At 43.8% G+C, this 11,368-nt stretch overlaps 1 protein-coding gene and 1 non-coding gene across 2 annotated transcripts; both read left to right on the top strand.

Moving 5' to 3' along the window:
- Positions 1-8,978: 8,978 nt before the first annotated feature.
- Positions 8,979-10,191, top strand: Rps20 (ribosomal protein S20). Its single transcript, XM_008833077.3, has 4 exons — positions 8,979-9,138; positions 9,325-9,424; positions 9,615-9,688; positions 9,971-10,191. Exons 1-4 carry the CDS (start codon positions 9,136-9,138, stop codon positions 10,151-10,153), a joined length of 360 nt encoding a protein of 119 aa, XP_008831299.1. The 5' UTR covers positions 8,979-9,135; the 3' UTR covers positions 10,154-10,191.
- Positions 9,483-9,549, top strand: LOC115070371. The gene has a single exon (XR_003849538.1). It is a non-coding gene; the product is annotated as a small nucleolar RNA U54 (small nucleolar RNA).
- Positions 10,192-11,368: the final 1,177 nt, after the last annotated feature.

The following is an 11,368-nucleotide window of genomic DNA, read 5'->3' on the forward strand; positions in this document are numbered from 1 at the left end:
TCTAACAGAGCAAGCTTCCTTCTTCCCTAGGGATGTTTATCTGCTGTCTCTTTTAATTGAAAAATTCTTCCCAGATGACTACATGACTGGTCCTTCGTGTTTCATGTTTTGGGTTTTAGGTTTTGCTTCCTTTTGTTTTTTTACCTGTAGTCTCCTGGATAGACATCTGTTATTCTCTTGAAGACACAGCTAAAAAGGCCAGATACTCACTTTCCGAGCCTCCTTTGCAACTGATATTGATCTTGTGAGCTAGGCTTTTCTTGTCAAATGTTTGCATAAAGAAATAGGAAAACACACAAAATCCCTTCTGGAGACAGTGGTGACCACAGTAGCAGATAGGCCGAGTTTCCAAGGACAGCAAAGGGAAAAGAGTCAGCACAGCACCTGGCAGCCACTGCCCAGTACAGCTAGGATTAGAAGAGCCTGCTGTGCCATCCTTCACCCTAGTGAGGCTGATGATCCCTTATCCAAAAAGCCTTGGGACCAGAAGTATTTCGAATTTTTTATTTTTTTCAGATTTAGGAGCATTCTCAAAGATGGGACTTAAATCTAAACACAAAGTCCATTTGTCTCTTTTTATTTATTTTTACATGTGTCCCTACATGTATGTGTGTGTGGAAATCCCTGGCAGGTAGGTCATCAATTAGAATTGAGAAATGGCACTGTGTATAGAGGTAGACCACTGACTGTCAGGATCATGGGGCATGTCATACACACCCATACCTCTGTGTGTGTGTGTGTGTGTGTGTCCAGAGGTTGTTGTCTGGTGTCTTCCTCTATCCCTCTCCACCTTATTTTTTGAGACAACCTGGAGCTCGCTGATTGGCTAGACTGGCTGGTCAGCAAGCCCCTGGATTCTCCTATCCCCTCTTCCCAGTGCTGGGATTAAAGTGTGCTGCCACACCAGCTTCTTCCTGTGAATGTTGGGGGATCCAAATTCAGGTCCACATGCTTACACAGCAAGCACTTAACCTACTGAACCATCTCTTCAGTTTTATATACACATCTTATACATGTACTCTGGAGATAATTTTACATAATATTTGGTGCATTTACACCTCATGGAGTTTTCTACTTGTATGCTTTTAAAATGTTTGGATTTGAGAAACTTTTGGATTTTAGATATTCGGGTTAAGGTTGCTCAACCTGGTCCCACTTGAGGCATTGCTCCTTCAGGTTCCCCTGCTTGCCTCGTATCCTTTTCCTACCTTTGAATCTGCCTGATAGCTTTCCACCAAGGGCAGTGGCCCTCACCTGAGGCCATCTTGGATTCCCAGCTCCTGTCTATGCAGTCTTGCCCTGCCCTTTCAGCTTGTTCCTTCATAGAATTGATCACTATCTGAAATTATTATTTGTTTCTCTGTTACTTATCTGTCTTGTCACACCAAAGTTCATGTTCTATAGGGGGAGAGTGGACTGTCTTTCATCTGTCATGGTTGGCTTCGGTTGTCAACTTGACACACCTGGGAAGATGGAGCCTCAACTGGGGAATATCGTCTGTGAAGCATTTCTTTATCATTGAGTAATGTGGGAAGGCCCAGCCTACTGTAGGTGGTGCCCACTCTAGAGCTGACCTCCATGGATCAAACACTGGCTTCTCCTGGAGCTTGGGCTGGTCATCTAGCTTTAGCTTCTTCGTAAGTACAACACAAATAGCAATACCTGTCCCCTAAATTTAATATGAGGCCCTAACGAACTGACATCAGCACAGGCAGAGTGCTTCTGGTAGAGCTGTTGCTGGTCCCTGCTGAGTGCTATTCTAAGTCCTCACCTGAAATCTTAGGCAGCCACCTGGAACTGTATCTTCAGTCCACTCCCTGACCAATATAACTTGTGTAGTCACAGAGGTTTTAAGCTTTTCCTGGGTTTTATTTTAAATTCCAGACTAAGAAGTTTAGCGTAAAAAAATGTTTATTTAGGTCTAAAATTCCACAAAGAAAACACTGTTTAAGTAGATGTTCCAATACTAATTTGATCATTTATCTTTATTATTTTATTCACAAATATACACAGGTGTTCCATGAAAAGTAGTTTCCAAGGACTGTGAATTTCCTTTTGGAAGAAATGGGATGATATGGCCATTCCTAGAAAAGCCCAGTAGGTGGCGGTCCACAGACCCACACAAACACACAGTGTGTTAAGTGTTCATTAAGACTTTTCAAAGAACAAAAATTAGTACTTCTTTAAAAAGGCTATGGGGAGATATTAAAAACATTGTTTTAAGACTGTTTTACAAGTGGAAATGAAATGGATATTTAATTCAACTTTTTTCACTCTTAAAATCCTCTTTGCACTTTTGGAAGACATATAGTGTTTGAGTAGCTTTCCAGCAAGCAAGTTAATGGGAAAAACAAAATCATCTTGGTCTTTATTTAAGCCAATAAAGAGTATATATGTGTGGGCCAGGGAGATGGCTCAGCAGGTAATGCTGCAAAGTCTGACAACCTGACTTCAACCCTGGAACCCACATGGTGGAAGGAGAGAACCAATTCCCCAGTGTGGTACACAGACACACACACACACACACACAATGAATAAATGTAATGTTTTTGGTCTTTTTGAAACAGGGTTTCCCTGTAGTCCCTCATTATATAGACCAGGCTGGCCTTGAATTCACAGAGATCCACCTGCGTCTGCCTCCCAAGTGCTGGGACTACAGGTGTGCACCACCAGGCCCAGCTAGAAATGTAATTTTTAAAACAGTAACATATGTAGTGAGATGATCTAAGGAATTACGGATGCGCTAAATGACTCATCTGTACCAGTGGTTTCAATGGGGGTGAGGAGGGTGGTGCTGACTATGCCCCACAGAAGACACTGGGGATATCTGGGTCTGTGTTTGACTATCACCATTGGAGGGGAGGGATTATTGTTGGTATCTGGTGGATAAAGACCAGAGGTATTGATAAGCATCCTGTAATGTACAGACAGTCCTTCACCCAGCCTCAAACATAACTTCTGAGATCAAGAAGACCTGACCTGATTCTACACCTCATGGGAATGTTTAGCAGAGCAAAAACTGGGAAAACCAAAATGTCTAAAAACACAAGACTAATTGGACAAACTATCAAAGAATTGTCTATACAATATGTAGTGTTGATGTTTAGCACGTGCTCCAAAAGGAATAAGACACAGCTTATCCCAAGCCAGACATCAGTGACTACGGTCCAGGAACACAGGTCCATGTTGCTCTGAATGACATGTTCCCCTTTGGGAAAGGTTACATGAACTTTTATAATCACAGAACAAAAGAACGTCATAAATCAATGCATTTACCAGCTACATTGCTGGGGGCTCCAGGTGGCCAAGCTACAGCAGAATGGGGAAGATGTCATCTACAGGTTTCAGGTGTAGTACTATAACATTCTTAGCTTTCAGGTTGGTGGAACTTAGTAGTCTGATAAATAATACATTCCAAAAGTTTCACCTAATAGCCACAGAAAGCCTAGAACACGGATGGGCTAAAGCACAGACTGGTGACAGATAGTCATTAAGGAGGCTAAAGCAAGCCTGAGGTCATTTTGGCTCTCCATTTGTATCGTTTCATTTCTCCACAAGAGGGAAGTGAGCATCACTCAATTAGTCTTTGGGTTCTTCAATACAAATGTGGTTTCTTCAAAGAACTCTAGTCACAGTAGTCATTAAAAGAGAAGAAACATGGCTGGTGAGATGGCTCGGCAGGGAAAGGTGCTATCAGATGACACGAGCCTGATGACCTGAGTTGGCTCTCTGGAACCCACGTAAAGGTGCAAGGTGAGAATCAACTCTACCAAGTTGTGCTCTGACTTCCAAACAGTTGTACTCCGACCTCCATGGCACATGGACCCATATACAACATATACAGTAGCAGTAGTAATAAAATAATAATAATAATAATAATAATAATAATAATAACAATAAGAGATGAGGGGCTGGAGACATGGCTCAGCAGTTACGAGTGCTGTTTTTGCAAAGGACCCACGTTCGGTTCCCACATGGCAGTTCACAACCATCAGTAACTCCAGTGCCAGGGGATCCACACCCTCTTCTGGACTCTATAGGCACCAGGCATGCACACATGAGGTACAGATACGTACACACACACACATTAAAAAAAAATAAGTTTAAAAAGGGATGAAACACAAATAAATTTAATATGGTAAAAGATTCTGTGAAGTAAATTGTACGTAGGAGATGAGCCAAGGTTTTAAAGAGATCTATGCCGCTGAAGGTGTAAATGGTTATCTTGTGAATTTTCCTTTTGCATTTTACTTATTATTAATTTCTACTTTTCCTTCAATGGCTATCTTACACACTAAAGTAGAACATTACCTTGAAATGGAAATTTAAGGACCCCCATAACTGCTAACTTACAAGGGAAAAACAGCAAGAAGTTTGAAACAAAAAAGAATAAACTTTAAAACATGACTTTTCCTGAATCTCTCTCCAGACTCCACTGCCCCACCCTGTCCCTGTAAGCACCATTTCCCTGTTGGTCTCTATGAACTTGGGATGTCACATACCACTGAGCTCATACAGTGCTTGTCTTTCCGTGTCTGGCTTATTTCGCCACAATGCCAGCAGCTTCCCCTATACAAATGAAGAGTCCCTTCTTTTTATTTTTATTTTATTTTTAGAAGAAGCATTTTATTACAGCATTGACATATTCAATAACAATTTCCAGAGCAAAGATGCATCTCTTTCAAAATTGGCTGTAAATTTTTAGGTTTATAGTTGAATTAATACAGTTATACAATATTGTACTCAGTATAAACCCTATAAGATATAAAAGTAAATGAGGTTTTAACCCTTAAAAAAGATCTCCATTTCATTATTAAAATAAAGATTCATACAGAAAAATTCATTGTTTTTGAAAAAGGAAAAGTTTATTTTGGCTTACAATTCAAGGGGTACAGTCCATCAAGGCAGGGAAGGCACAGTGATAGAGCTAGAGGTGTCTGGTCCCATTGCTTCTGCCGTCAAGAAGGAACAGAATGCTCACTTTGCTTTCTCCTTTTTACTCAGTCCAGGACCCCAACTGATGAGGTGGTGTTGCCATTTAGGGTGTGTTTTTCCATCTCAGTTAAACCGATCTAGAAACTCCTTCACAGACAAACCAGAGACTTTTCTCTTCGGTGGTTGTAGGCCCCACTACTTGCTTTGTGAAAGACAAGCAATCACGTTGACCAGGTGATTTTCCATGCCACTGTTATATTCTACTTAGAATTTCCCTGAAAAGTCATGTTGTATGGGAGACTTTTCCTGAGAAGATGCAGCACACACACACACACACACACACACACACACACACACACACACACACACACACCTATTCATTCTAGAAAAAGAAACCAGGGAAGACCAAAGTCCAACTTGGTGAATCAGTGAATTTATAGGGGTTTCTTACAGTAGTGCAGATGATTTCTGAAGTCCTTGGCATCTGAGCATGGATATAAAGTCATCAGGTAGATTTCAAGGGTAATGTTTTTCACATCTACTAATTATTAAGGAGCAAATTTGAGTCCCTTCTTTTTAAAGGCCAAGAGATATCCCACTGTGTATGCACTACTTTTTCTTCATTTATCTGTTGACAGACACTGCAGTGAACATGGGAGTGAAGGTGTGAGATACTTTTTGGGGGGGGTTGTTTTTGAGACAGGTCTCCCTGTTGCCCCAGCTGGCCTGGAACTCACTAAGTAGACCAGGCTGGGCTCAAACTCACAGAGATCTGCCTGCCTCTGCCTCCTGAGTGCTGGGATGAAAGATGTATGCCACCACACCCAGCAATACTTATTTTTTAAAAGATCTATTTTTATTTTATATGTATAAATGTTTTGCCTGAATGTATGTATGTGAGCTACCTGCATTTTGGGTGCCAGAAGAGAGTGTCAGATCCCCCTAGGACTGTAGTTACAGTCAACTGTTAGCCACCATGTGGGTACTAGGAATAGAGCCCAGCTCCTCTGGAAGAGCAGCCAGTGCTCTTGACTGCAGAGCCATCTCTCCAGCCCAGAGATACTGATTTAATAGATATTCAGAGGCAGTATTTCTGGGGCATATGATGGTTTATTTATGTTTATTAGTTGTGGCGATGATGATTGCACCAATGCCTTATGGCTGTTATGCAAGTGCTCTACAATCAAGCTACACCCTTTGCCAGCCCTACTTTTAAATTTGTGTTGTTGTTGGGTTTTTTGCTATAAGGTTTCGCCTGTAGCTCCAGCTGGCCTGGAACTCTCTATGTAGACCAGGCTAGCCTCCATTTCACAGCAATCTGTGTGCCTTTGTCTCCTGAGTGCTGGGATTAAAGGCATGCATTGACAACTGGCTCTCAGTTTTAATTTTTAGTCTCCATTTTTTACTATTTTATTTTATTTTTATTCTTATTTTTATTTTATGTGTATAAGTGTTATGCCTGGATGTATATAAATGCACTCGCATTGTACAGTGCCCAAGAAGGATAGAAGAAGGTTATGGATGGTTGTTAGCTGCCATGTAGGTGCTGGGACTCGAACTCGGGTCCTCTGCAAGAACAGTCAGTGCTCTTAACCACTGAGCCATCTCTCCAGCCCCTCCATTTATTTTTTATAAAAAAGCTTCTTTCTCAGTTCCAGTCACATAAGTAATTTCCTCCACCATGTGGACTATGTTTTGCCTGTTTCTCATTGAATGGCTTCACCCTTACCTTTCTTTGTGGCATGCTGAGGGTCAAACCCAAGGCCTTGAGCACACTGAGCAGGGGCTTTACTGCTGAGCCATATTCCCGTTAGTTTTCTTGAGATAGTTTTTTACTATGTAGGCCCCACAGGTCTTGGACTTGAAAGCCTCCTGCTTCCAGCTCCCTAATTGGGATTACAGACAAGTGCCACCAAGGCCAGCCTAGAATTCCTTTTTTTATTGTCCCCAAAGTTAGCATATTCACTATTTCTTTGGGTATTACAAGTGTAAGGAAAGTCCAAGAATAGATGAAGCAGATGAAGCAGATTTGCTTTGAAAAGCCTACAGCTCGGGGGTGGGGTGGCACTCGCCTGCAATCCTAGCACTGGAAAGCTGAGGTGGGAGGACTTTAAGTTTGAAGCCAGCCTGGGCTACTGAAAAAAAAAATGTATTTCTCAAGCATGCCATTGAGTTTCTGGATGCCTTGGAAGCATTGTTGTATGAAGATGTGGTCACAATTGGTACTAATACAGATCACATCCCAGGAAACTGGGCTGTTATATATTATTTATTACAGATAATCATACCACTACATTAGAGACTGAAAACCTTGCTGAGGTCATAGCTACTTAAATAAGAATGTAAGTGTTCAGAGTTTCTGTTGTGATTCTAATAGGGTATTCCCAGCCAATGGGTTATATTTAAAATAACTGAAGGGGGGAACTTATACTAATTATTACCATACTAATAACATACTAATTATTAACACATACTAATTCAGTGACAGCAAAACTTCATGTATATTGTGAGTCCAAATAAAGCAAGTTTAATATTAGCTAGCCTGAGTGATCACCAAGCGAGTCAATGCTTCAATTTTAAGTTTCAAGTATAATTCTCTCTCAAGGACCAGAAGAGAATGCCTTTCAAAAGCCCTGATTGGAGGGGTCAACCTCTGTCCCTTACCACCTCAGTAGGGCTGAGATAACTTCCACCTGTATAGCATAGGCTATACTCTCCTGCCCTTTCCTAAACGCACCCCACTGTGCGTGTTCTATTTGACCACGCCCTTGTCCTTGTGTGTGCATGGAAGGAGGAGGTCTGTGTGGAACCTCAGCCCTCTAGAGCTGTGCAGGGCAGTTGCACACTCGGGTTTCTTCCTGCTGTGCTTCCACGAGTATTTCTATTATGAACAATGTTCAGCATGAAGGAGATCTTGGGGGTCTTATCCATACATATCACTTCACCTGAACACAGAAGAGATAACGTTTTCATATTGGGTAGATGGATCCCAGGCCGGTACAACACTCTCTAAACTGGGACTGAGCACTGCGCCTGGAATTTTCTGCCCTCACTTTACATGAAGCAGCCGCCAAATTCAGGTCTTTTTCCCAAGTAAATATAGTTGTTTCCACCAACCTGGAAAGCCCAAGCTAAAACACCACAAAAGGCCATTTCATCTCTAGAAAACTGAGCCGGGAGTGGAGCCTTAAATCCAAAGATTTGAGAGACAGATGGGCAGATATCTGTGAGATGGTGGTCAGCTTGGTCTACATAGTGCGTTCCAGGGCAGTTGGGACTACAGGGAGACCGTGTCTCAAAAACAAAACAAAACAAAAACAAAACTTTCTATTCATTTTTCATTTTCGTTATTATTAGCGTGCGTGCACGGTGGGGAAGCGTGCAGCCGGCTGGCCTGTGGTCAGAGGACAGTCTTCGGGACTCTGCTCTCTCCGTCCACCGTGGATGGATTGCAGGAATCGAACTCAGGGCATCAGGCTTGAGGTTCAAGCGCCTTTACCCGCTGAGCCGTTTCCGCGGCCCCCTAATAATTTTTAAAATAACCGATTTCACGGTCTGGGGATGTAGCTCACCCTTAGAATTCTTGCCTGGTGTATGTAGGGTCCTGGGTTAGACCCCACCCCTCACCCCCCAACACACACACACCAAGTAAATAAAATCATCCGGCTTGTCAGTCATTTTTCCCCAAGGCCTGTGCCAGTTAAATTCAGAAAAGGCGCTGGCTTGTCAGAAAAGAGCGACGTGATTTGGTTTGCAGGGGAAGCAAGCTCTGCACTGTAGAAACCATAGGAGTCCGTCGCTTTTCCTAGGGGGTGCGGCGCAGGGCAGAGCTAGGGGGTTCTCAGGCTCCAGTTCTCCCGGGTATCCAGGTCAGGCAGCCTGCACAGGAAGCTGACCCCTCACGGCAGTGACTCCTCCGGGCCAACAGGGGGCACGCGAGCGACACCTTTTCCCGCCAACGCCTTGGCACTGCAGCCTCTAGTCCCGCCGCCGCCTCATAGAGGGCGGGGAACTTCCTGTTCCGGGGCGTGTGGCGTCCCGGATGTGAGCATGCTATATAAGCGCCGCCCAGGCCTCGTGCGCTCTTTTCTGAGACCCGGCTGTGGCTGCTGTGGAGCCTTGTCTCCTCCGCTCCTGTCCTGACTCACCGCTGTTCGCTCCCCCAGAGGAACAAGTCGGTCAGGAAGCCACGCCGCAGCCATGGTGAGGTGGGGGACGGCGGCCCGGGGCTCCCGCCGGGCTCGGCCGGGTTGCGGGCCGGGGGCGGCGGCGCGAGTGCGCGCTCCAGGCCTCCCGCCGCGGCCGGGCAGGTGAAGGGGCCTGGGCGTCTGTGTCCAGCTGACCCTGGCTCATTACGTCGCTCTTCTCTCTTGGTCTGCGTGGAAACAGGCCTTTAAAGATACCGGGAAGACGCCCGTGGAGCCGGAGGTGGCGATTCACCGAATTCGAATCACTCTGACCAGCCGCAATGTGAAGTCTCTGGAGAAAGGTCAGTACCGCGGTTGGGGCGTTTTTTCGGTGCTTGTGGTTCGGTGACTCGGACCCGTCGGCGGTGAGGAGACACGTACTGTGTTGACTGGCGGTGATCGCTCTATACGCTATTCTGAGCCGATGCGGGCCGGGTGTCGAGCCGACCGTAGTGATTGCAGATTAACCGGAGGGAACTTTTTTTCTTGCAGTGTGTGCTGACTTGATCAGAGGCGCGAAGGAAAAGAACCTCAAAGTGAAAGGCCCTGTTCGCATGCCCACCAAGGTAAGCCGGAAGCAGAGGGTCCGCCATCTCGGACCCTTAAGGCATTCTCAACGGCAGAAGCACAAACGAAAAAGGTTGCTGGCACCACGTAATAGTTTGTACTTAGTACGTAGTACCGACTGAGTATGGTGCACAGTTAATGTCTCTACCTGCGTGAGAATGATGGGAATATTTCATTGTTGCTGTCTGTGAACCTGCTGGTGAAGGACTAATGCCAGGAGAGTGGCTCAGGTGAAGAACCCGGGTAAGCATGAACTAATTGTTGTTTTTGCTTTGTTGCAGACCTTGAGAATCACTACAAGAAAAACACCTTGTGGTGAAGGTTCCAAGACATGGGATCGCTTCCAGATGAGAATTCACAAGCGACTCATTGACCTGCACAGTCCTTCTGAGATTGTTAAGCAGATCACTTCCATCAGCATTGAGCCAGGGGTAGAGGTGGAAGTCACCATTGCTGATGCCTAAATCGGCTATTTAATAAATTGACTTAACTAGTTGGTAAATTTTGTTGCCTTTTATTCAGAAAACTTTACTGATCTAAGTTTAAATCTTTTTTTTTTTTTTTTAATTCTTTTTCAGATGGGTTCTGGAACCCAGGCCTTCCTTCTAACCACAACAAACTGATTTGGCATAAAAAAAGACATGGTCCAGGACCTAGCCCTTAAGTACTAGAGAATACGGGGTCCTAAGTTACCATTGGACTAAACAGTTGTAGATTTTATATCTTCTCATTTTTCATGCATAGCTTTAAAGTATTCACAACAGTTTAAAACATTAAGCTATTTCAATGCATGTAACTTTTAACATCCCATCAAGGTCTTGTAGGATTTGGGGGGGGGATTGTTTTTTGGTTATCCCCAAGACTTGAATCCTTTTGTAAATTATGAAATTCGGGACTTAAGAGTACTTACTGCTCTTGGCAGAGAGATGTCCTGGATTCTATCCCCAGCACCCATATGGCTGTTCACAACTCCAGGGGATCCAAAACTGTCCTGGCTTCTGTGGGCTCTGCATACACGTGCATTTATATTCAGGCAAAGTACACACAAATTATTAAGTTCTTTTCTCTAGATAAATTTTGCTTGCTGTTTTGCCACAGGGTTACAGCAGGGTAATCCAAGTCTTTATTTAGCTGTGGGTTTAACTGTCATTCCCCTGGTCATTCAAATCAACTTCCCAGTGGAATTTCTGCACATGTCAAATGGGTGACAGCATAGATCAGAGTACCAGTTCTGAAATTAAATTTTTCTTTGTTCCTAGGAGCCTGTATAATCTGGAGCTGTACAAAATTTCTGCACTTGATCCAAATATTCTAAAATGAAAATTTACATACAAATTTTCTGGCTAGCCACTTGATGATACACGAGATCAACTTAAGTTCTTTCTTTGGGAAAGACCAAAACCTCCAGGTCATAAACCTGTTTCATGGCTTATATGATAAAGTATAAGTTCGTATTTCTAAAGCCAGCAATGACCCGTTCCTATTTGGTAGGCTAATCAAGCATTTACTGTTGCCCGTCTGTTTAGGGTACTGGGGAGCTACTAACAAGGTCACTCAGATGTACTCAGATGCTTGTTCTTAGAATGCTACTTCTGTTTGAGGAGCTGGGGATGGAAACCAAGGTATCGTACTTGATATCACAGAGCTATATATATCCTGAATCTCCCTAAATGCCCATT

The sequence above is a fragment of the Nannospalax galili genome, unplaced genomic scaffold, assembly GCF_000622305.1.
Source record: "Nannospalax galili isolate Female #2095 unplaced genomic scaffold, S.galili_v1.0 scaffold476, whole genome shotgun sequence".
NCBI classification, from domain to species: Eukaryota; Metazoa; Chordata; class Mammalia; order Rodentia; family Spalacidae; genus Nannospalax; species Nannospalax galili.